The sequence below is a fragment of the Macrobrachium rosenbergii genome, chromosome 39 (assembly GCF_040412425.1).
Source record: "Macrobrachium rosenbergii isolate ZJJX-2024 chromosome 39, ASM4041242v1, whole genome shotgun sequence".
Lineage (NCBI taxonomy): Eukaryota > Metazoa > Arthropoda > Malacostraca > Decapoda > Palaemonidae > Macrobrachium > Macrobrachium rosenbergii.
The window spans coordinates 11,858,787-11,886,033 of record NC_089779.1 but is presented as its reverse complement, the minus strand read 5'-3'; the positions used below and the strand labels follow the sequence as shown (position 1 = coordinate 11,886,033).

At 35.4% G+C, this 27,247-nt stretch overlaps 2 protein-coding genes across 2 annotated transcripts in view; both read left to right on the top strand.

Moving 5' to 3' along the window:
- The first annotated feature begins 640 nt into the window (after positions 1–640).
- LOC136825580 (carbohydrate sulfotransferase 11-like) lies at positions 641–10,241 on the top strand. Its single transcript, XM_067082166.1, has 8 exons — positions 641–1,326; positions 3,351–3,776; positions 4,717–4,860; positions 5,586–5,707; positions 7,256–7,369; positions 7,999–8,238; positions 8,944–9,043; positions 9,769–10,241. Exons 1-8 carry the CDS (start codon positions 1,249–1,251, stop codon positions 9,862–9,864), a joined length of 1,320 nt encoding a protein of 439 aa, XP_066938267.1. The 5' UTR covers positions 641–1,248; the 3' UTR covers positions 9,865–10,241.
- Positions 10,242–13,739: 3,498 nt separating this feature from the next.
- nonC (serine/threonine-protein kinase Smg1) overlaps positions 13,740–27,247 on the top strand; it is a 108,964-nt gene continuing 95,456 nt past the window's right edge. The window contains exons 1-10 of the mRNA XM_067082572.1: positions 13,740–13,855; positions 16,881–17,130; positions 17,867–17,973; positions 19,927–20,093; positions 20,350–20,470; positions 21,133–21,267; positions 22,839–23,009; positions 23,568–23,662; positions 24,716–24,881; positions 25,289–25,429. Coding sequence (XP_066938673.1) covers positions 16,908–17,130; positions 17,867–17,973; positions 19,927–20,093; positions 20,350–20,470; positions 21,133–21,267; positions 22,839–23,009; positions 23,568–23,662; positions 24,716–24,881; positions 25,289–25,429 — 1,326 coding nt within the window. The 5' untranslated portion in view covers positions 13,740–13,855; positions 16,881–16,907. The remainder of the gene's footprint in view (positions 13,856–16,880; positions 17,131–17,866; positions 17,974–19,926; positions 20,094–20,349; positions 20,471–21,132; positions 21,268–22,838; positions 23,010–23,567; positions 23,663–24,715; positions 24,882–25,288; positions 25,430–27,247) is intronic.

The window sequence follows — 27,247 nt, the reverse complement described above, 5'->3', positions numbered from 1 at the left end:
CTTTTCAATCTGACAATGAAGAGCTTTGTGCGAATGTAAATGAATAAATTATGCTGTATGAGATATATATATATATATATATATATATATATATATATATATATATATATATATATATATATATATATATATAATGTGTGTGTATGTATGTACGTATATGTATCATACAGTATAATTGTGTCAACTCTTTCCTGAACTGTAAATTATGGGTGAACATTATATATATATATATATATATATATATATATATATATATATATATATATATATATATATATATATATATATATATATATATATATATATATATATATATATATATATATATATATAATATACATACATACATATATGTATATGTGTGTGTTTGTTTGTATGTTGCTCATCCATGACTTTCAGTTCAGTTAATCCAAATTGAAAGAGTTGACACATTATTGTAATATATGCAGTAATAATTTTTCGTTACTGATAGTCGCTGTCCATCTTAACCGCCTCATGTTGCTATAAGCTCTGCAATAGCATCTATGCAACAGAGTCAACTGAAGAAACTATCTTCTCAACCAGATTTCTTCTAACGTGGAACTTGCCTCATTACTTACCACTTAACCGCACACCTGTCCGACTTTTCACCAGGGCAGGTGTTGACGTCTGACAGCTAATGCGTGCGGAAAGGTTAATCTTTTTACGTAAAGTAACTTGAAGTTCTTAAACCCCACTTTATTCTCATGCCATAGCGTTGTGAAGTGTTGTAACAAAAAAAGGCAAAACTAAAAAAAAAATAACAAAAAAACCGTTGTGTAGAATTCTTATAGATGATGTTTCTTCACGTAAGCTTCTCGATGATTGACACTTGGCAACGTCGCAGTTTTCGGGTGTTATTCAAATTTGGTTCAGTTTTCGTATGAACGGGACCGGGTGTGGACGGTGGTGTTCCCTTCCTGCATTTACTTGGCCGAATTCAAGATTGAAAACTTGATTGAGGCAACAAGCCATCTCTTCTTACTGAGAGGAGATAGAGCAGTCCCAACTCTTTGATTTTTCTCTTTATACAAGTGACTGAAAATCATTAAAGTGTGCAAATAATTATGTGTATCGGTCCATATCACAAGGAGTGTTTGTGTTCCACTTCAAATCTCAGTTGTTGAACGGCGTTATATGAAAGTTTTTGATGCTTGGCCTATCCCATTCACAGTAACTGAATACGAAGTCACAGTCTGGGAAACACATCAGTGAATGTGACGCCTAAACATGAGATTTTTCGTAAGGAGGTACCTGAAAGCCATCATTTACTTCATTGTAGCGTTGTTCGTCTTCAGTCTTGTACAGGTGAATCTGAGAAGACGGTTTTTATCTTTTTTTTTTTTTAAATACTGGTGATATGCCATCCATAATAAAAGTAGTTCTTAGTTAACTTGTGAACTCTGTGTACAGTTCAGTAACTTTAAATATACCGTACACACACACACACACACATATATATATATATATATATATATATATATATATATATATATATATATATATATATTGTCACGAAGTGTTCCAAATACCTGGTTATTACACTTACCAGTCAGAGAAATTCAAAACTTACCTCACCATAGCCAGATAGCTGAACTCTCATAGCAAACCAACAAACAAAAAATACGACTGAGTACTCTAAAGGCAACAGTGATCCCTTAAAAGAATTATCAGAATTATCAAAATATATTAAAGTTAACCAAAGGTCATCACTCCATTACTGAACATCTGTAACTGTCTCCTCTATTAGAGTCACTTCAGCAGAACTGAAGGAACAAAACTGTATCACTTTAGTTTATTAGTTTATTCACAGTAAATTATTCCTACCACCGGTGACCAGTAAATGAAACCCTATTGTAAAATCTTTAAGTGCAAAAATTTATTTTTAATCCAAAATAATAATTCAAAATCCACAAGCTTATTTTAAAGAAAAATTACTATTACCTGAAAACACAAACTTAATTCTTGAATCAAATTATTAAGATTAAATCTCCAAAATGTTAATATGTGAGACAAAGTTAAGTAAGCATCTTGAAAAACTAAGAGATTGTAAGCACACAAAATACGTAAAAGTATTAAATTCAAAAAGAATTAAACAAATATTTCAAAAGACACTAAGAACGCACAGTTATACAAAACATGAAAATGAAATCTAAATGTAAATGTAAATTCATTAAAGTGCAAATCCCTTACTATACTGATCGGTCTATTAACCACAAATCAATTTAAGCAACTCTCACTAAATTCCAACTCACTTTGAATAAGACATCTGCATTTCAAAATAAGCTTTAACCATGGTTCGGCGCAATCAAGTTTTCTGTAGAGCTTGTAATGCTGTATGAGCCGCGGCCCATGAAGCTTTTAGTCACGGCCCGGTGGTGGCCTGCCCTATAGCGTTGCCAGACGCTTGATCATGTTGATGTTGCATTTTATTCACTTCTTTGACGAGAAAGCTATAGAAGTTGAAAAAGTTGAGAAAACCGGTTTATTGACGTACGTGAATATTTAGTTAAATGTATTGCATATATTTGGCTTCAGTAATCATTGCATTATCATTGAAGCAGACTAAAAGGCCCTTCTTGCGTATGTTTTTGAAGTATATTATCAACAAGGTATAGAAGTCTTTAACTTTCAGCGACTGATTTGGAAGGATCCGATGGCCCCCGAAATCTGAAGAGTTCTGTGTTGTTTTCGAAATACACTTGAGAAATTTACTCGAGAGTGATCTCGTTGTTTCCTGCATTTATCAAAACGTAATTCGTCATTGTACTTATTATCATTATTATCATTACTATTATTATAATTTATTATTATTATTATTATTATTATTATTTGTATTTATTGTTGATTGTTTGATATTAATACCAGTTATTTGTAATTAATTATTTTTTATTTTATATTATTATTATTATTATTATTATTTTTTTTGTCTATCTCAGTCGTCCTATTCGACTGGGCGGTATTTATAGCGTGGGGCTCCGGGTTGCATCTTGCCTCCTTAGGAGTCCATCACTTTTCTCACTATGTGCGCTGTTTCTAATAGCACGCTCTTCTGCATGAGTCCTGGAGCCACTTCGGCATCTAGTTTTTCCAGATTCCTTTCCAGGGATCTTGGGATCGTGCCTAGTGTTCCTATGATTGTGGGTACAATTTCCACTGGCATATCCCATATCCTCATTTCTGTTTTCGGGTCTCGATACTTACCAATTTTTTTCTCTTTCTTTCTCACCTACTCTGGTGCCCCATGGTATTGCGACATTATTATTATTATTATTATTATTATTATTATTATTATTATTATTATTATTATTATTATTATATTTGAATTCCAGAAATATGCCGAGTTAACAGAAAGCAAGGGGCTTCCCGAAACAGACCACCAGTTCAACCCACTAGATGGTGAATTTCACCCTCTCAAGGGGATACAAGCTGTCAGGGACAAGAGTCCCGAGAAGGAGAATTTTGACGCTGCAGAGGACGAAGAACAAGCAGCCGATGATGAAGTAGAAGACGACGCTTATGATGAGGATGAGGAGGAAGAGGAGGAGGAGGAGGAGGAGGAGGACGATGAGGACTTTGTTGATGAATACGAAGAGAAAGATGCGGGACCTGACCCTGTAGATCTGAAGGAGGTCAAAGGACCTGGGCATGGCCCAAGACTTGAAAATGCCCAGCCGGGAGAGGAAAGGCGTGATGACAGTCCAGTTGGAGGGAAGAACAGTGATGACCTCCAGGATTTCTTCAGGGAAAGGGAGCGGGTAAGTAACCATCGAGGTTAAATAGGCTACATATATATATATATATATATATATATATATATATATATATATATATATATAGTATATATATGTTATATATTTTTTTTTATATATTTGTCACCATAAAGCCTAAGATCCGAATAAAGAACCAGGTGAAGAAATTCCGACGTCTGTGGCAGGATTCGAACCCGCATTCGGTGTATCAGAACGAGGTCACGTGACCCACCTTTTAATAAGGCTCTAGTCACCATTTTGTTTCTCAAGCGAAATATACCGTAATTATGACACGTCCAATGAAGTTCATGGCCATTAAAAGCAAATGGTGAAACAGGTGTACATCAGGCAGTATGGATGAATATCGAGAAACGATTAAAAGTACTTATTTCAGGATCACCATAGCGTTCTGTGAAGTTAGATTATGTAAACGAATAAAACTGAAATCGGAATGGGAATTTATAGTATATTAATTAATCTTCATACCGTTTTAATCATAGTTTGTATACGAAAGGTTTGCACTGCAGCTTTTAATTTTTAAACTATACGAATATAGTTTTGGAAACGCAAACGCACATAGCTTAAATAGTTAACTTGAACACAGAAAATGTAGTGAATTGGATTATGACTGCTTGTATATTTTGTCAGGTTCATTGGGGAATAAACTTTGGGAAATGTTTATGGTGTAGCTATATATTGCCACTGATAGAAATACTGTAGCTCCAACTGATCGTAATTAAGTTGATTTTTAATGGTTAATGTAGTAATGATTCGGAGTATACAATGTTGTGTTGTTAATTTTCTTTTTTTGTGAGCAGGTCTCTACGTTATCATCATAGCAAATTTGTTCGAGGGCAGCAGACCGTAAATTTATTAAGTTTCCTGTACAGATCTTTCGGTGACCGAACTAGACTGATATGACCCCGTTTGTTGACGTTCACCTCAGGTCTATAAAAAGCGTCGGAACCACATCCGAGAGGTGTGCAATCGCTTGGGCCCGGACGTGTCATACGGCTCCCTAGACAAGGCCCCTCTCCGCAGACTCAGATGGCTGAATAGGAAACGCTTGATTATGTGCTTCAACGCTAAAGTAAGTTGACTGGGTCACTTTAAAGTAGAGTCACTGCTGTGGCTCCGTCGAACATTGTTGCTGGTGGGGTGTGCTCAAGTTATTGCCATCTAAGACATCCCCTCCTTGCACCTTCTCCACTACTCTACTCTAACACCACAGCCCTCTCAGACCCTCTGCCGCCAGAGAATTCATTCTGGGCACTTTCTACCCTGTCAGCTATTTTGCCATGATGTAAATCACACTTCAGAGCGTCAGTAAAGTATTTGAAGACAGGACTTCCCATTTTCTATCCGATATCCTAAAATCCTGATGAGCTTACGTGGTCTTTCTGTCAAAATAGGCTTGGTGTCAGCAAACCTTTTATGCCCTCCAGAAAAAATCAGAGCCTAGATATCCAGGGAAGTTGCGTTGATGCAGAATATTATATAGATCCTGGTCAGGTCATGAGGCTTTCAGGCATTCAGTCGAGTTTTGGTATTTCAGTAGTGTAATCACATCTGGACAGTGTATATTTTGCACGTACACTGTCAAGATCTGGTTGAATTGTTGAAATATCAAAACTGAAAGCCTCATGACTTAAACAGGATCTATGTAATATTCTGCATTAGCACAACTTCCCTGGATATCTAGGCTCTGAAAGATTCTGGGAGTCGTAAAAGGCTTATCTTTTTTATAAATGTATAAAAATGTATAAAAAGTCTAAAAAAAACGGATCCTTTTTGACTATGAAAAATGCGTATCAGGTTGGGACATCCACGTGGACGCAGTACTTGATGGAGGTCGGGTACCCTGGTCTACTGAAGAACGTTTCACACTGGCACTACACTGCAGAGCGCCTCCTCAAACCCCCACACAAACGAGGAAGGTAAGAAGTGAGTGTGTCTAGGTGAAATAAATGGATACTGTACAATTGTTATTGTTATTGTTATTGTTATTGTTATTAAAGGCTAGTAGACATAAACGGAGCAAGATTGTAAGGCCGTTAAATTCTTTAGAAAGTTCCCAGAAAGTTTATAAGGTTATTCAGTTGTTTAGAAAGTTCCAGCAGAAAGTTTATAAGGCTATTAAATTGTTTAGAAAGTTCCCATAGAAAATTTATGAGACAATTAAATTATTTAGAAAGCTCTCACAGAAAGTTCATAAGGCCGTTAAATTTCTTGGAAAGTTCCCACAGAAATTTTATAAGGTCATTAAATTTTTTAGAAAGTTCCCACAGAAAGTTTATAAGGCCATTAAATTGTTTAGAAAGTTCCCACAGAAAGTTTAAAAGGATTAAATTGTTTAGAAAGTTCCCACAGAATGTTTATAAGGCTAATAAATTATTTAGAAAGTCCCTCACAGAAAGATTTGAGGCCTTTAACTGTTCAGAAAGTTCCCACAGAAAGCTGATAAGGCTATTAAAGTGTCTAGAAAGTTCCAACAGAATTCAATGCTCATTTGTGGAAAAAATGAGAAAATAGGTAAATTAGTAAAGAATAAAACAAGTCAATAAACAACTAAATATATGAACGAAAACCTCTTGGGTGGGACATGACCTTTATAAAAGTTGTATTAAAAAAATCTTTTCTAACCTCGGCATCAAAATTATTTCCATGAAGTCCGTCTCACAGTTTTAACAGTGAAATGAAAGAACGGCTGGTGGCACGGTGAATTTTGACATCGTGGGACCTCGAAGGAATGTGGATGTTGATGTTAAAAAGTTTTTTGACTTCAGACTCGGGGACGAAGTCTTCCCTTGCATTAGCGAACTTGGTTCTTTGTATCATTTGGAAAAACGCGTGAATAAAGACTAAAACCTTTTCTGACATGGTCAAAGAAGAGATCCAAAGTATGGTGTTCGTGAAAGCCACATGAAAACCTGACCCCGTTGCTCACGTTTTGCAGGTTTTCGTGTATGATACCGACTTGTATCATGCACCCTAGTGCCCTGGAATCGCTTGAGTTCCTTATGGAATCGCTTGAGTTCCTTATGGAATCACTTGGGTTCCATATGGAATCACTTGAGTTCCGTATGGTAAGTTGGTAAGTAGCATCTCGACGCTACTTACCAACAAGCACCAGGTGTTGGTGGCAAATTGAAGTCGCCCTTGTCCGATTTGCCGATGTAACACGAACGAGAGATAGTGCTAAGTTCGACGACCAAAAGAGTGCTTGTTTTACACCACCGTATCATAAGCTTTTGCATCCTTATAGCTGAGAGAGAGAGAGAGAGAGAGAGAGAGAGAGAGAGAGAGAGAAGAAGGATCTTCAGTGTTTTATCGGAAATGAACAAATCCTTTCAGTACACTTTTGAAACCACTAATTTGAGCGGTTGACCAATCAATCAATGAAACCCCTATCGAAGACATTACGCAATATTCCACTATATTTGTGTTTTCCCTTTATTAATTATGAGACATAATTCATTTCACAGCGATGCATCGCTTAGCCTGATGAATGAGTACACCAAGATTATCTTAGTTCGAGATCCCTTCGCTCGTATCGTATCGGCCTATTTGGACAAAATTGCCCGGATGAAGTTTGCCTCGTGAGTATTACTCTCAGTTCTCTTGAAAGAGATTTTCAGGATACAGCATGAATTTGAGGAGTTTTTTAATTTGATAAAAAAAAAAAACACAGTGTTTCATTTCGTCCTGGTTGAAGAGAGTTTTATAATTATGTTTGAAGGAATATATTTTTCGAGATCAATTCATGCGTCTATTGGACAGTTGCCCGATTTTTTCTTGAAGCTGAAGTGAGTACCTTTTTCTGAAAAGCAGCATATAACCGTGAAAATCAAGATCTGTTCCCAATAATTTTTTTTTTTCGAACTGTTATTGCTTTAGAGTTAACACACACACACACACACACACACACACACATATATATATATATATATATATATATATATATATATATATATATATATATATATATATATATATGTATATGTATATACATACATATACATGTTATATATATGTGTGTGTGTGTGCTTTGAGCAATCTGAAACACTGATATAGCTTGCCATTTATATGCAAAGACATTTGTTACTGGAAAGAAAAGAACACTCAGTTAGCCGACAGAATACCTGAAAGTCATTAACTCCTCATCAGTAAACCCTCCTGTCCATTCACGACTTGAACCCCACAAAAACTAGTAGACTGTCCTCGACAGGCTGTGCCGCTTCATCATCCAGAAGTACCGGAAGGAGACCTCGGAACTGAACCAACGCCAGCCCTCGTTCAAGGAATTCGTGCTGTTCCTGGTCGACCATACTCCTCATACCGACGACATCAGAGCCAAGAGAGACCACCGCTCCGACCGCCACTGGTTCCACTACTACGCCAACTGCGCCCCTTGCGATATTCTCTACGACATCGTCGCTACCATGGAGAGCGTCCACGAGGACACGAGGTGAGGGCGTGGTTAAGCAAAACCGAATGTCGTGTCTCGCGAACCGTATAGGTGATCGCTTCTTATGCAAAATACCGAGATGGGGAGATTTTGTCAGGTTCTGATCAAGGTTAATAAAGGTTCTGTTGCTACCCGTAGTTAGCACTTCCTACGCACACAGCCAAGATGAGAGATTTGTCAAGTTCTGCTGATCAAGGTTAATAAAGGTTCTGTTTGGGAAGCTGGATGACGATATGAATGGTATTTGTTTCTGTAGAAAGATAGGCCTGTCTCTGAAATGGATAGAGATGATGTGTTTGTTAGTAAAATACTAGAGATTAATGTCACAGCTTTTGAAAAGGATTTAACATTAAAGAAGAAAGTATTTTGTAGCAGTTCACAAAGAAGCATTTACTAAGATATACATTTGCACAGCTATTCTGAACAATAACCAAAAAAGTAGATATTGTGAGAACGAGCAAAGTAAGTCAGGCCTTTCATTCTGGGAAATTTTGGGAAAGGGAAGATTTGATTAAACGCGTTAAGTTGGAAAAGAAGTGATAAAACTTTCCCAGAAATTAGAACAACACTTCTCTTACCCCATTTATTAGATTCAAGAATTCTAGCCATATATATCAAATGTTAATTACATGTGTTATTTAAGATTAGGAAGTGATTCTTTATTGATTTTCCTTATGAATAGCTATTACTTTTTACTTCTTGTAGATACATCATAGAGAAATATCAGCTGGGTCTCAAGGACACAGTCTGGAATAATCACCAAGCAAAGAGTTCCTCTGAAGAAATGGCAGTAAAGTTATTTCAGGTGAGACTCTCTCTCTCTCTCTCTCTCTCTCTCTCTCTCTCTCTCTCTCTCTCTCTCTCTCTCTCTCTCTCTCTCTCTCAAAAAAAAAAAAATCCTTCACAAGGTAAGGATGAGTCCATCAACAGAAAACACCTACTACGGTCATCGTCTTCTTAATATATATATATATATATATATATATATATATATATATATATATATATATATATATATATATATTACAGTCAACACGTAATCAGTCATTACGCGTAATGCCTGAAATTTCAGTCATCACGCGTAATGCACTTAGGGACATTTGATCCCCAGGAGCTAGTACTAAACACGGCAAAATACATTTGATCCCCAGGGACTAGTACTAAACCCGGCGAAACAGTGTAGGTGACTCACTGTTTCGCCGTGTTTAGTACTAGCTCTGGGGGATCAAATGTCCCTAAGTGCATTACGCGTGATGACTGAAATTTCAGTCATTACGCGTAATGACTGATTACGCATGTTGACTGTAACATATATATATATATATATATATATATATATATATATATATATATATATATATATATATATATATATATATATATATATATATATATATATATATAAACATAAACTTACTTTACAAGCTCAAGAAGTAGGACTGTGTTCCTTAACAATAACCATGAATAACTATGACCAAACCTTTCAAGATAATAGAGAGAATTTACTAACTCTATTTCTTACCATTTCAGGAAATCCCACGCAACCTGACGTTGGAACTGTATCAGCGTTATCGCGTTGACTTCTTGATGTTTGGATATGGCGTTGAAAAGTACCTGGCTCCTTAGTAGTCACGGCATGTACTTGACTGAGTATTTCAGGAGATTCGAAGGCACTGTTGTAAATAAAGAAAACGAGTGGTCTTGAGTTTAAACTTATTCTTTGGGCCCCCTTAGTTCTGTGGATTTATGTGTTTTCCAGCATTATTATTATTATTATTATTATTATTATTATTATTATTATTATTATTATTATTATTATTATTATTATTATTATTCTGTTAAAAGGAATGGCAGCATCAGTGGAATTGACTTTATACAAGATATTTTCAATTCTTCTTACTATTCTCTAGGAAGAATTGAAATGATCTTGCATAAAGTCAGTCCCACTGATCCTGCCATTCTTTTAACTGAACATGCTTGAAAGAGGGTCTGCTCCCTTCATATATTATTATTATTATTATTATTATTATTATTATTATTATTATTATTATTATTATTATTATTATTATTATTATTATTATTATTATTATTAAGAAATACAATAAACTAGGCTAGCTAGATCTTGGAGTCAGTTATGAACTCAAATATGCCTTGGAAATAGACCTTTACAAGGAACGGTCGAAAAGTAAACACGCGAAAGCAACGTAGTTCCCATCACTGAAATCTAAGACTCGTTGAAATTGATCAAGACAAGGAAAAAAGTAACTTCCAAGCTGGACTCACTTGGTAATCAAATCCCCAAGTGCAGAGCAAAAGAAGAATGAAAGGGCGAGCTAAGGGAATGTATGACGTAATCAAAGCCTTGACGTACACTGACAGATGACTTTGAATGTGCTCGTCGCTTTGAATGATAACGAAAGATGTTGAAAAATAGCGTTAATGATTTTTATATCATATTTTAATGGCAAAGTGAAGAGAATCAGAAATGGAATGCTGATTAAGTGGCAGAGATGTTTGAAATAAAGGTCCTAAATGACTCTGGAGCACTGGTGTGGAAAGCAAGAATGAAGTAGATTTCTACAATTCGTGACCCTGGTCCTTTCACTCTGCCTATATCTGATCCTATGTACTGCCATATATTCTTTGAATGCAAGGTATGCACAGTTATTGTATATGCTAAGGTTGATGTGGCATTTGGTAAGTTTCAGATCTCAATATAATGATTTAGTGAATTTACAAACAAATGGGCTTCTGTAATTTGCTGTCCGTTTCATGTTATAGTTAATTCTCGCATTTACCCCTCCTCTTGGAGTCATGTCCCGGTCGAACCCGTTCCAAATAAAGACAGTTACTCATCTTTTTAAAGCTATCACCCTTTTGTTGAAACGTGTAACAGGTGATCTCATTTTACTTTATCAAACACCACCCCTCGTTCAGATAACCATCATGGCTCCAGCAAAGCAGGATCCAAGTTGATATTTCCTGCCAACTTACTATTGGTTAGTCTTTTCCTTACGGCTTGAAAGCTAATACGTTGTCACTCATGATTTCTCCTAAGAGATTCGGCAGACTAAGGCACCTCTTTCCAAATTCTTGATTGTGACTTTATTCCCCCGTTTTGTAAACTCGTGTTTACAGAACCTGTACCTGTTGCTGATAATGCAACATCTGACTTTCCTATTGTTCTTTTCCACCTCTTTGTCAACGATCTTTAGAATGCTTCTTCTCCAGTTCAGACGTTTGCAGGGGATTTAACCCTACATGCTGCTTCTTTGCAAATTGTTGTTTCCTCAACTGTCAATTCTGATCTTGAGAGCATGACTTGAAGGAGAATCTATAATAATCCCACGCTGTTTTTACATATTCAGTGTCCAGTTCGTAGCCAATCTAATCAACAAGTTGTCTTGTCAACAATTTTGCAGCGCCTATATGCACATAGTTATTGTGACACCAATCTATCTATTTAAATAAATAGTGAACATTAATGTGTTCAAACAGTTTTAAACATGAATTGGATGGATCATATCGTACAAATTGGTCCAGTTTTACTCTTCTTTACGCCAGTTACTAAAGTTTTTTTTTTATGGAACATTGCTGTTATATTTTGGTTGCTTCGTCGTTTGGTTTACCCCATTTTCGACAATATTGAAAGACAGTTACCCTAACAAATATTAATGCTCTTATCTCTTCGTCAGATCGTCGCTTTTTTCGCCACAAAATGTTCGTGCTTTCTCTTTCCTTTAAGTCTTATTTATGCTGCTGCTTCACTGACAAAAGAGCAGAGTTCTTTCTCCTCTCAAGCAACCTCTGCCAGGCCACAGCCTTCAGACTGATAGGACCCCTGATTCGATCTCTTTAATGGCAAGCATTGGAATTTCTTCCCCAGGCCCTTGCCACAATTCATAATTATGCATATGACATGCCTCAAGAGGTGGACTACAAGGGCTGAGCTACAACAGAGCATTGGGTCACACGCTCTATCGACTTATGTTTAAAAAATTTATTGTTTACACAGTTTTGGGTCTGAAAGTTTTTGGAGAGGCATGCAGATGAATCACCATGGAAATGTCTTACTTTTTTCCATTTAGATAAAATTTTTTGACATATGCGTTGGGTTTTTTCCATGACCACCTACTTGACTAGGAAGAGTTGTTTGGAATAACTATCGACTTGCCAAGTCATACAAATTGCATCACTGTTTACAGTACTGTATTGATATATTTGACTTAGTCTTTTGTATGAGCAGCGGACCATTATCATGACGAGAATTTTGGGGTTTTAATGTTCTTAATTTATTGTTTTCATTTAAATGAAGTACAGACTCTACCCTCATGGCTAGTTCCTTACCAGTGTCTCAGAAGGCTAAAATTCTAATTACCTTGTGCGCCCTACAACAAGTTTTTCATACGTAGTGGCTGTAGCTCTGTGCTCAAAAGTGATATTTTACTTCATACCTCCAACTTCATGCTTTTTTTTTTTCACGCTCGAGATATTAATTGTAGTTATATATATATATATATATATATATATATATATATATATATATATATATATATATATATATAATATATATATATATATATATATATATATATATATATATATATAACTACAATTAATAACTCAAATATGTAAGTAAAATACATTTCTGTTGTCTTGCTTTCGTATTTTCAGTTGTAATTCATTCCTAACTTACCTGGTGTTCTTTCTTACCGCATGATTGTTTGCGTTATTCATTTGTTTACGTTATTCATTCTCATCTATTTTCATGGTAGTAATTGAATTTGAATTGCCATTATTACAGATACTGTTTATATTTGAACAACGTTTCACGGAAATCTAACCTTTTTCTTGAGCCATCTCATGTAATATTTGTTGAATCCATTTTTAGAAGTTTATTCTCCGGTATGAAACTGTAATTGCAGTGTTTCTTATGGCTGATCTTAATTTTGCTGACTAACTCTTTCCTTTAGTATAGTACCTTGACATTTTTTGAAAACTATAAGCTATGTTAATATTGTAGGACCGAGAAAGCAAAACACGTACACACACAGTGTAAACATTTTAAATAAACAAGAAAATGTTACCCAGCCGGGGGTGTTCTTATTGCGCAATAATTTTTTTCTTTAGATTTTTTTCTCCGTCTTGATTTATTTAAAATTCAGCATGGCTCAGAACTTCTAAAGCAGTGGCACGTTAATTTTTTTTTACAGGCTGCCGTAGAGCAAGAACCCGTGCTAGCACAGGGCTGGCTTAATTAATCTAAGATGATGGTTGTATGCCGTCCATCTCATATAAATGTCACTCATTGAAGCTCTGACTACGCAGTTGAATGAGGCAGACATTATTATTATTATTATTATATTATTATTATTATTATTATTATTATTATTATTATTATTATTCATAGTATAATAAATATATATCAATAACAATATAAGGAAAATATTCTTGCTTCTTATGATGTTATGGGATTTTTTTTCCATTAAAAACGTCTCCATGAACAACTTTCCCTGAACGGTATATTGCCAGCTGGATCGAGCTACTTGTTTGTGAACTCTGACACATATTTAAAAAAACATAATACTGCATTATGAGCCACGTGACGTAATTTTTGGTAAGAACACGCCATCCCATATTATTTATATATTATATTAATACGTGTTTTAATAGCCGGCCAGGTGTTTCTTACGGTAATATTGAAAGCATTAGCTACGGGTTTTTAAGGTGTGTTAGCCAGGAAGCTTAGGCCTATTTACGATGGGCTTATAGGCCTAGTTCCCGGATCTGTTATTTTGTGATAAGTTTATGAGATTTTTTGACAGCTAACTCAATTTAAAGGCTCAGTTTTTCTATGCAGCTTCCACAGCTAAATTAGTTCGGCAATTTTACAGCCCAGCCTAACTTAGGCGTCGTGAATTTTAGATTTTGTAGCTAGGCCTATATGTACTGATACGTGGTGGCCCTATCCTAGTACAGGCTAGGCTTAGGCCTAACTAATTTAAACGGTGAGTGGATTTAAGCTGAGCCTACCCTATAATCTTCTATAGGCTAAGTCAAGTGATATTGGCCTAGGCTGCGTATGCTAGGCTAGACTAGAATCGTAGGCTGCATAGGCTAGACTGAGCCAGTATCCTTTATTAGGTAACTTCACTTGATATTATCCCCTGCCACTGGGATGCCTAAGGTGTTGCATTTACATTTTCCTGTCTTCATAATGAATTTGATATTTATACGATAGTTTGTCAGAAATAGTGCAGCCTACATAGCCTGATTTTTGAGTCTGGGCGAACCTCCCCAAAACCAGATGAAATTATGGTAGTTCTGAGTGTTAGCTCCGCACCTGTTTTTACCTTGGAAACAGGTTTTTTCTACATTTTTTAGGGGTTCTGATACTGGCGGTGCATCTGTTTGTTGTCGGCCAAATGGAATGTCCCTTCGCTGTGTCTAGTACCCATATGTTAATGAGTTACTGCACTTGCTGGACGGGATATGAACCGTTCCAAACAGACGTACCTGTGCTCTGTCTCGTGAAGATTGTGTGTGGAAACCCCTTGTTGGATACTCTTCAGGGGTTACTTACAGGTTAATTACATTCGTGCGACAAAAATTGAAGGTAAATCCATAATTAGCAACCAAAAAACTGTAGAAAAAGTCAAGCTAGAAGGAAATCGCTGCTGCGGATCTACTACTTAGATCTACCGAATTATAGCAAAGACAGTTACAGGAATGCATCCGAACACAGCCTAGGGTACCAGGTCCTTCATCCCCCAGGACAACTCCCCCAAACCTGAGGTAGAATGATTTGATGGTGGATTTTAGTAACACATCCAGATAAAAAGTCCCTTTATTCTAGAAGACAGAGACAGTACACAACAGCTACAAAGGTTGGCGGTGGCAACTCAACAACAAAAGGCATTATGGGAAGACAAATGAAAATGCACAAGCCCCACCATAATTGACGGAATGTTACATTCATTAGATATTGATAATAATAAAAGTTTATTTTCCTAACAAGGCCTAGTACCAGGATGTATCCTAGTGTAACATACCCTAACTTAACCTAGGGTATTAGTCCTTACCTGGCTGGAGGTCTTCCCCCCCCCAACCCCCTAACCTAGCCTGGCTGAGACTTAAGGAGTTGTAATAGATAAACCAACCATTTCTCAAGGTCATGAAAGTCAGATTCATCATACCATTGAGGGGTTAGTGATGTCAGTGCTCCTCCTGTGGTACTGTAAGCATCATGAAAGGGTGTTTGTTGCATCCATATGGCTCATAACTTAATCTTTACATCCTTTCCTGCTTCCTTTTTATTACCCTAACTTTTGCGTCCTTGTACACCTTTGGAGGTTTCCTCCCAGCTTCACCTTTAGGTCCATGTACCTCATCTCACATGATTTCTGGGTCTCTGTTATCTTGATGTCCAACCACATTCTCTCTTTTTAGTCTTGAAGTGCAAGGCTTTTTAACTAAATTTAATGAGCCATTTATTCATTTTTGATTCATTCAAAATTTTTCCAAACCATACCAAAAACTATCTGAAAAACCCAGTGGTACACTTAAAATAAGTGACTGCTCCAGAATAGTCAGTATCAAACCCTAATACATCAAGATATGACATATTCCAGAGAAAGTGGTCAAAATCATGTAAAAATCTTTCAGAAGTTCTGTAGCCTATTTCATGTTTAAAATAATGTCCTTTGTAAGTAGGTTGGTCATATTCAGACTGCATGCGTCTAAACTGTTTAGAAGTGGGTATTTTCTCTAAATTACAGATGGTTAAGTTTTCTATTTTCAAAAAATTTGTTATAATACACACAATCTTCACAAAACCTTGAGATCTGAATAGGGATTTGCAGGCGGGATCAGAATAGGGTTTTGCAGGTTATCAAATGTTGATGAAGATCCAGCACTAGCCCTGGATGGCAGACAACTATCCACCATAGACATATTGTTTTTTGAGCTAGGAAAACATTCCTCCATCCTTCCCCATGGTGACACTGTCTGTTGAGGCCTAATTGATAAATTGAAAGGAAACAAACACCAAGGCCAAGTCATCCTGAATTTGCCATCATATATGTACTAGAACATTGTATGTAAAGGGGTAATTTGTGTTGTACCTTAGTGGGCAGTAAAGTGTCAGATTGTCAGTCAACTTAGAACAACACAAAACTTTGTTTGAGAGGCAAGGATTGCATCATCAATTTTTTAGGTAATTGTTGGATTTTAGGAAAAAATCTTACTTGTAATACATTATTTACATTGATTGCAGTACTTTTAAGGCAGAAATATTATTCTACCTGTTCTGTAGAATTAACCTCATTATGAATAGTGAGGTTACAAAGTCACCAATACTGTAAAAGCTGATTGGCTGGATGAAACATGATCCTGATTCTGAGGGTGGTGAGTTCAATACTATGAGTATGCCTAAATAAAGACTTATTTATAGTGATGTTTTCTTTTATGTGAAGCAAAATGTGACTTTATAAAAACAAATTAATGAAAAGATGAAGCTGTTAGCTGGATTTCATAATAATGAACACATAGATGTATAGGGAATTCACAATTTCAGAATTGTAAAAGAAAATTTCGGAGCTTTCTAAGGTTATAGTACAATGTCTTATTCTAAACTCTTGCAGAAGCCCTTCAACCCATAAACAGTCACTATGGTTGGGGGAAGTGGTGATAGAGAAGATGGAGCTGTTGGTGGGAAAATTCAGCGTGAGTATCGGGGAGGAGGAAGAGGCAGTGGACGCTATCGTCGGGGTGTTCCTCACCGCCATTCAGCCACAGGAGAACGGCGGGTACCTACTGAAGGAGGGCACATAGATGAAGAAATGAAGGGTGATACAGAGAAACTAGATGTTGTAAAGCATCGTCCACACAAAGGTAATTTAGTTAATGCATTTTACTCTGATTTTTAAGAAGTTTGTTGGACACTTCTGGGTATAGTTAAGTAGTCAGTAGTAAGGATAGTGCAAGGTTTTACTTGTTATATATAACATACAGTAATTGTATTTCCAGTAATTCCTTATGATCTTCACTGGCAGTATTATCCAATCAAAAATTGTTTTTACTAAAGACTTACTATGGGGAATCGAAATTGTGAATGTTAAGAAGTATATTTACCACAATTTTTTTTATTATAAGTTACCAGTTACTCCTGATGCAGAAACAGATTATGATAAAATTACAGACCAAAAATAGACTATTTTGTGTACTTGTATAGCCAGTAACTTTGGAGGTACAAAAGAGGAAATTTTGTTCATTTAAATTTCAGGAAAAAAGAAAGTATATACTGTATGTACTTTTGACATGAATGACTTGACTCTTTTATGTTCAAGTATTTTTTGGGAATTTAATGTCATTTAGCCAGTTTAACCTGCATTTTGCAGAAATGTATGTTCTTGTTGAAATGAATGGTAAATGTATAGTATGAAATGTATAGTGTCTTGGCTTGTTTTTTCATGATATCAAAGTGTTACTGATTGTGGAAGATTGTTAATTATCGTGAAAATGACTGCAGGCTGTGACAACTGTTTGATAGTGTGCATTGTTTCTTGTCCAGTTTTTGTCAGTGTTCATAATGAGAGTGTATTTACAAAGTGTTTTCTACATTACGCAGACCTGAGTCGTGGATTTAGTGAGGATTCAAGGATTTCTAAACAGCTTCGAAGGTTATCTAGAGAGGATGATGCTGAGCGCTACTTAGCTCAAGTCCAGCAACTTCAGGCAAGTATTCTATTTTGAATAGCTTTATTATTCCAAAACTTGGTAACATACGTTAAAAGATGTTTAGATCATGAATGAAGGTGATTGTAAACAAGAGAATTTTGGTGTGGCTGTGTCTAGTACAAATGTTGTTTCATGTTTTTTTGGATGGTTATAGACGTTTTATTATGACAGTAAATGTGAAAATCATACATATTTTTAAAGCTTTTGTAGCTCTGATATTGCTAAATATGAGATATTAATTCTAAATTTTACTTGGATAGTTTTTCAGTCTTCTTCCTGCATTCATAAAAAGACAAAATATCCCGTATCATTTGTTGTAACTGAAATGGAGTAGTGCAGGTATTTTTCAAGGCTGATGATTTACGGGGCATAGGCTTGCACTGCAAATAACTGCTATAGACAAGATATTGGAAAAAGGGTATGTTTTATTTTGGGCTCCCCTAGGAGCAAGAGCCCTTGCTGGCATAGAATCTGATTAATTTAAAATGAACAAAAAAGGATAAATTTTGATGGTTGAATATTTTATTAAAGTAAAAGAAAAGTTTTTGCATAAAATAGTAAGCGTGTGATGTCTCACATTTTGGTATTAAGAGCACCCCAGTGAAAAATGCACTCTGCTAATGAAAAAATATTGGTTTGAAAATTATTATTTAATTCGGCTAATGAAAAAAAATATTATTTTGAAAATTATTTAATTCCTGTACATTACTATATGTTTTTGGAAATTTATTGTAGGCATTCAGTGCTTGACATTAAGCTTTAGTAAGTGCATATATTATTTTGAAATTTGAAAGAATTTATTCATTATTATTATTATTATTATAATAAAACTGAGCCACTTTTCTAGACTCCCACACTCATGAAAATAATATATGCAAGGTACCAGTTCCTGTTTGTTGAATTTTGAATTCAGAAGATAAGACCTGAACTTATTAAAGCTCTGGTGTGTTCGTAGAATCAGACACTAGATATATTTTCCTATGAACTAATTTACACATTGATTTCTGTACTTTAAGTTTTCACAAATTCAGATATTTTTCAGAATTTTAGAGGTGTTTCTTTGCAGTATCCTGGCATATCAGAGCAGGTAACAGTTTATAGATAAACCTGAGCTTCAGATTTTAAAATTTATAATCCTAGTATTACATTTTATAGTCTAGCAATGGTTTATTTTGTGGTATTGTAGGTTAAGGTGCCATTTTGATTGGTTTTGTCCATCCAGAAGAGATTAAGAACAAGTGAACTGATTTTTATCCCATTTTTTAAAAGCCTTGTAGAAGCAACCAGGTAACCTAACCATATTTATACAGGTATTTACCAAGTATGGATAGATGATTATATGAATACTGTCCTGGATTGTTTGATGTTAGTTTCTCATGAAATGAGAGTAAAAACATATACAAAATAATTTTTATTTTTGTAAATCAAACAGCCAAGTCTACTTCATTCTTTTATTAATCAACCTGTATATTAACCATTTTGTACTTGGCCAAGGTTTGAATTTACAAAAGCCTGAAGGCCAAAAGTTTGGATGAAAAGTACTTCAGTATTTTTGGCTGAGCCATATTTTTGTGTGTTGCATAGTAAACATGGAAGTCGAATGCTTTGCTGTAAAGTTACAGCTATCAGTTTCCGTACGTATTTGTTAGCAGTCTGTTATTCATCCTAGCAGCTGGTTTAGTTTGCCCTACACCCTTGGATAATATGGTTCAGTATTCTGTTATTAAGCCATTCTCTCTCTCTCTCTCTCTCTCTCTCTCTCTCTCTCTCTCTCTCTCTCTCTCTCTCTCTCTCTCTCTCTCTCTCTCTCTCTCTCTACAGTATTATGTATGCGTACCAAACATGATCTGGAAACTTCAAGCTAGTAGTATTTTGTAATCTTTGTTCCCCTTAGCTGTCCTAACTCATGTAGAATGATAGTTTAATTTTAGATATTGATATCACTTACAGGAATCAATCATGTTGAATGAGAACGTAAAATATGTTAGACGCAATGCCGACCACATTTTGGATTCATTATTTGAAAGTCTTCATGCTGCTCCATCTCCTCCTTGTCGATGGGAAATTACACGATGTATAGGCAGAGTTGGTCATGTCATGGAAGGGGATATTAAAAGGTAAGGGAGTCATGAAAACATTACCATATTCAGATATGGCCATTTTGTTATTCTTCATTTTAAGTAGCACCAACTTAAGCTTTACTTCATTTAAGTTCTACCTTTGTGGAAATATTGAATGATGATATTTGGGTAAAGTTTACATTTTCGAGCTTGTTCCATGAGATGGTCTGCATGTTTTTAATGCTAAAAGGATAATGTTATAAAAGTTTTCAGAATTTAAAGATATTATTGTTACAATTCCATTATCTTCTAGGTTTGTTGAGCTAACTTTAGACCGTTTGGAAACCTGGCGAGCTGCAGAGATGAAGGTGTTGGTTTTAAGGTGCATACTGGAAATGCTGAGATTAGATTCTGATGGAACTCAAGTTAGTCAAGTAAGTAATGGTTATTTCTTTTAAAACTTAAAACTTTTTATTGTTATTTTTTTTATTTTATATAAAGCACAATAGTTTAAGCTCACTACTGAGTCACATTCTGATATTCTCATTGAGGTTACCCTAAGAATTGTTCTGAAATAAGAACAGAAAAATGGAACAAGGTAAATTTGTAAAGGTTGGATAGCAAAGTGACAGATACCAAAGGGAATGGGTAAAAAGTAAAATGCAGAAAGCAGTGCAGCTGTAGCTGAAGAGTTGCTACAAAGAACAAGTGATGCCATATACAGTGCACCATTTAAGGAACACTGTAAGTGGTACCTCCTTTAGAGATTCTGCACAAATAATTTATAGCCGGAGATAACATTAGATCACTAAACACTAGTTGATTTATTAGTAAAATTAGGTGATGTTTTGAATAGGGAAAACATCCGGTTATTTCCCTCATCTCAAACACCATTGATTATAAAATTGCAATCAAACCTTTGGGGTTTAATGTGATTGGCAGTGGGTCAGTGGTACAGTATATGAAGACTGTCAACCATTAGGAAAAGTAGCTTATTATTATTTCTAATAATATGTTAAGTATTATATAACTGGCTTTTGTGCATACACACCTGGTAGTGAAAACACTTACAGGATTATTTTGCTTCCAATAACAGGTGGGAACCAAAATTGTTGAAGGTCTGCAAGGAGTGCTTGAGGGAACTGAAACACCAGAGGTTATGGTAGCCATTGTTGATGTTCTGAGAGAACTAAATATAAACCACAGTCACATCCTAGATAAATACTTCCAGGTGAGTATTTTGAATGAAAAGATGTCTGTGTTATGTGTTAGTTGGTTTTGTAGTCTCATTATGATTTTGAAATTACCTGAAATTCTTCCAGTAAATCTTTTCATTAAATGCTACTTGAATATGGGATGATCCTGACCGTTATATTAAATTAAAATTTGCTCGCTGTTTTCATAGTTGTTGGTACATAGTGGTGTATTCATATGTGTTGGTCTAGGATCATGTACAGTGAGTCGTTTAGTTAGGTATTAACCTTACCTATTTATGTTTCCTAATTTTTAATATTTTATATTCTTAGATTTTCTGCATTCAAGAACTTAAAACTGTAGGTTAGACTGTGTTGTTGAGGTCTAATTACATATATATTTTGAAACTATGAATAATACCGGAAGACTGTACAGTACATGATTGTCTAAAATTCTTGATAGTGTAGATTAAAATGCATGTGTTGTTTGCGACAGTAGGTTTTTATTATGAGTAATGAAACCCTTGACTAGAATTTTACAGTAAGCACAGAAGCTTGGCTGCTTGTGATGGTGTCTTTTAAAAGATCTTGAATCATGTAGAAAGTAGTGAGTTCTAAGTAAATTTATCTAATTACTGTACTCTTGCAGTTTTATAAGGAAGTACCTTTACTGTTGTATTATTAGTAAATTGTATGTGTTTTGTTACAGTATTCTGGTTTATTTAAGATGGACCTTACCATAATAACTTTACTCAAATTATTATTTTTTGGGGGGGGCAATCATTTTTATACTTCTGACCTTGAATAAACAACTAGTTTTCAGTTGATAACAGGTGACTTAAAAAAATGACATTTAATTTTGGAGATATTTAAGAAATAGCATGAAGCTGCATGTCTTTTCTATAAATAGCTTTGTAATATACATGCTATGATGGGTTTTCATCTCTTTGTTTTGTCATAAGTAGATTTGAACAGACATTTTTGATGCAAAATTTTGATGAAATTCAAGATACATCTCAGAGATTGTTTTCCTACAAGTTGTATTCCTCTAACTAGCTATATATAGTACATTTAATGCACAAGAAAATGTTATTGTAGAGTAATTTAGTTTATGAAACAATGAAAGGGATGCAGTGACAAACTGAGAATAAAAAGAATAAAAGGCTGAAAAATGAAGGAAGAATCAATAGATAATATTAGATTTTAAAAAAATAAGTACAGTGCACAGTATAAGAAAAACTATGAGAATGAGAGACTTTACAAAAATCATAAGAGCATGAAAGGTATTCTTAGACAGAGACAGATGTACAGTTATTTAGAAAATACTTTACAGAACAGATCTTGGAATATAGAAATCAAAATCCTACTTCTTTTTTTTGTGAATTACCTATGAAGCATTGCATAAACCTTCCCATTCTACAGTATTTACAATTTTCTGTAACAAAAGATACAAACATAGAAAAATGTAATATTTGTAACAGGTTTATGTACTGTAGCAAGTGAGAGGTACAGCATTTTCTTTTTCATCAGTTTTTGATAAAAATTGCGTATAAGTATTACGGTAGGGAGTTTTTATGGCTTAACTAATTTTCACTTTCTTTTTTAATAGGATATTGTTGACATTTTAGTCGGATGGCATATCGATCACCATCAGTCACCCGAAGTCATGAAGTATGTATCTGTGGCATTATCCAGTTTTTCTCAACTTTGGTTATTGAATGTTTCAATCGCTGCTACACTGCTGTCGCAATTTGTGGAAGATATGGAAGATTATTGTGAGGCAAGTGGTTCAATGTTCTCTTTTCTGTGACATTCTACCAGAATATCATAGTTTTATAAACACTACAATTTTATGAATGTTGCTGTATACTAGGTGCAGCAGGTGTGTGTCTTCTTATTGAAAGAGTAAAATTTAAGAATATAATTTAAAATTAAAAATAGATCATCTTGAGTGAACACAACTGAATATGAAACAAACTGGCTTAAACTTCAGATGTCTTACACAACTTATTCAAGTGTGACTCTGCCTCTTAGTATTTTATATCAATGTTTTGCACTTGTCTTCCATAATTGATTAGTGTAGTTTCATGGCTAATAAGGTCCACTTTATGTTTACACATATAATGATATAATGATGTTTCATCTAACCCTCACTCACTAGCTTTGCTATTTTTATAGTTTGGACTTAAGTTTGCCTTCTGGGGATATTTGATGCCCATGAATGTAGATATAAGAGCAGTGGGTGTCTATTAAAAAATAATTTTTATTTTAAAAATTTGTTATTGAAGTGTATTATTTCAGTACCATAAACATTAATGAATAAATTTCTGCTCATTAGGACTTGGAGAGAGGAATGTCTGGGAGGTCTTCGCCAGAGGATGAAGCTTCAACAGACCCAGTTGTTTGTGCAAAGAAAGTTGCTGCTTTCATAAGGTCAGTAATTGAAAACAAAAGGATTAAAGTGTTTGGAAGATATTTGGTTAATATTCTGTGCACCAGCTGCTAGTATTTTTTGTTTATAATTTTTTTTTTCAAATTGAGTATCTTCAAGTCTCTTGATATACAGTACTATTACTGGCATATTGTGACATGTCAAGTGGTTGCATCAGTTGTTTATGAAACACTTTACCTTAGCCAGAAATCCTTCTGTCTTAGTGTCATTGTAAATGTATTGCTTAAAAGTTGAGAACATAAATTTCCTGATAAACCTTGGAAATTTTTTCGTACCAGACCCATGTAAACTAAGTTGTAAGTTAAGCTATGTACCTAATGATAATAATAATAATAGTATATACCCCTCCAGAGAGTATATTAGTACAATTTTGTAATAAGTACTATTTTAAGATTACCTTTTCTACATATGGAAATTGATTGTTAATTAATGGAGTTTTCATGTGTAATTGAATACTCATACAAAGAGAAGGAAAAGATTGTCTTAGTAATACAAGGTCAGTATTTTTGTCTTGAGCACTTCAAAATTTGTTTAAAGAGAAAAGGTATACAATACTGGAATAATGTGTATCAGAATTTTATAATGTTGGTGAATAAAATTTCTCTTACTTAGCTGTTTTGTGGTGTGAGGTTTGTGAAATGCTATCTGAACCTGATAGAATTTTTACAATGCTGAGTCATGATGGAGGGAAGAAGTATGGTTTTTTATATTGACGTCGATAAATTCATGTAAAATTTCTAAACAGACATTTACTCTGGTACAATAATGCCTTCTCTTTATATTACCTTGATTTTTTTAGTGTTTTCATACTTTTGTCAAGGTTCCTCATTTATGTTTACCAGTTTCCTTACTGTCAAAATTACATCAACATATAAATTGTTATTACTTGTATCTCCTTCCACATTTATGTTGTAGTATGGTGCTAGCATATGAAAGGTGAGTGACATTTAGTTCATTATTATTATTATAATGGTTAACATAAATAGGTTTATGTAAGACAGCATTCTAATTTGTCTGATTTCTCATCTTTACAGTGTGTTTACAACAGTGTTGCATTGCCTAGGACCTCAGGCAGACCCTACTATTAATCCTAGTCTGTCATCAAACTTTTTGGTAGATTCATTAGGAAAAATGGTGGTTGGGGCAACAAAAATATTAAAACTGCATTGGGAAGAAGCTTTGCTAGATGCCCTTAATCAAGTAAGTTGCTTAGAAAATTGTACCATCAATGGTAGGCATTTTCTGAAAGCAAAATTTTGTATTTACTTCGTGATCTATTGTTTCCCTTGAGTCCCTCAAATTCACACTCTCTTCATATGCAATTCTGTTATTTTTTATGAATAGTGATTCTAGTTGGTCATCTTACACTGAAATAAGTCTGTTGACTGACATTGTACTTTTTTCTTGAACTAAACCCCAGTAGCTTTTAGTTTTTGCTCAGGATTGTAGTCCTTTATATAAATATACTGATTGCTGTTTTGTTGTGTAAAAGTGATTTTCCAGGGATATGGAAATATTTGAAAATATGGATTATTTTCTGCAATTTCAATTTAATTACAGAAGTGAATTTGTAGGTAGTTATTGACATCATTTTTTATTCTTTCCAGGTGTGCATAGTCCTTATTCCTTATAGCCAGACCATGACAGGTCTTCAAGATGACTTTTACAAGGTGGTTGATCTACAGCAAGACCTTGTTGGACATTTGTCATTTGGAACTACGCTCTCATATCTTACTCTAGTCAATCAGGTATGATATTTTGTACTGTTGTAGGATCTGATAACAAGTGCTATGGAGTCTCTTGCAATGATTCCAATGATTCCAAAGCAGTATTTTTAAGAGCAAGAACAAAATATGGAGAGGTTTTATATAGTACTAGCTAACCAACCTGGCGCTGCCAGGGGTAACTCTGAATGACAACCAATAAACTACTCTCTCTCTCTCTCTCTCTCTCTCTCTCTCTCTCTCTCTCTCTCTCTCTCTCTCTCTCTCTCTCTCTCTCTCTCTCTCTCTCTCTCTCTCTCTCTCTCTCTCTCTCTCTCTCTCTCTCTCTCTAGTAAGTCATATGTATATCAAGTTTGGTTGAAATTGCTCAATGCATTTCAGAGTTATTGTGGCACATACACACATAAATCTCTTTTTATATGTATAGAATTATCACCTTGTGAAAGCTGGTTCAGTTGTTGAAGCTTGGTAACAAGGGAAACTAGTGACAGGTCAGTGGGCGGGCGGGGGACTCACTCGGTAAGCAGTGTCATTTTTTCTTCTTCCATCTTGCAGATCAAACATGTGCAAGACGACTGAAAAAAAAGTGACATTGCTTACTGAGATCAAACATCTTGCATTTTGCTCATCATGAGTTTTTTTGAAGGTGTTCCTTTATTTCCAACTGTTCATCGAGCAGTTGGGAGTGCATGCTGTTTCAACTGCATGGAGTGTCCCTTGTGGTTGCCTGCTCATTGGTGGAAATACTGGTTGAGCAGGAAGAGGTCGAAGGTACAGTCAGTGTCTTTTGAGAGTAACATGCTGCCAGTCTCACCTTGCTTGGTCCTAGGAGTTTAAGTATGCTTCTGCTGTATCAATTTGTAGACATCCCCAGGAGGTGAAGGAGCTACTGAAGGCATTTCGGCATTCTGGGGGAGACTTCTCCTTATGCATTCTTGGAACATTATGTTTTGGCCAAAAAGTTCCCAACCCTCACTTGTTACAGTGGACCTCATTGCTTTTGGTCTGATATTCCCCCCCTGAGACTGAATGCACAGCCCTTGTGGATGTTCCTACTGGTTTTGCTGTAGTTGCTCTGATAGTTCCTGCTCTTGTCCCTTTGCGGGTATCTGCCTCAACTTGGTCCTTGGTGGACTTGGGAGAGAACAGCAAGATCCAAGGTCATAGGAGGTCAAAGAAATGCTTCTGTGCTTTGCCTTTTTAGCTCATAATTGTCATCTTTCTCCTCCTCTTCTTCTCATCCCTCCTCATCTTCCTCATCTCTAAATTGCAGAAGTGTAGGAAGAAGAACTGGAAGGCTGCTCTTCATGAGATGGCCTAGATGTCTTTTTGCAGCCATTGCCCCTCTGTGGCAAATGGTGGCAGTTCTTGCACTTGTTCACCAGGGCAAGGCTATCATGAGCAGCATAAGTGGATTAGTGTGTGAGTTCTTTTTTCTTCTCATGTTGATGTTTTCTTGGAAGCACATGTGGAAGAGTGCACTTTCCTAGACTACAGTTTGTCATATATCTCTGGAACTATTGTTATATAATGGGACATGTTTGTGATTGGGCACCTGACCATCATGAAAGTGGCTGTACTCCTGTGTATGGTACCAGCCTGGACCATTCATGACCCAGGCCCCTGTGGAGCTGTGAAGCTTAGGGGTTATGCGGCACATGTAATGCTTAGTATTGTTCTGCTTCAGATAGGCAGTATTTGTGTTGTTCATCTCAAGCAGGTAATGCAGCTAGCCTGGCAAGTTTGACTTCATTTTGGGACATGAGGACAGTGAGGTTGAGTGTTTGAACACCTGTAATAGCTTCAGACTGTTGTCTTAGACTATGCTGAGTACATTTTAAT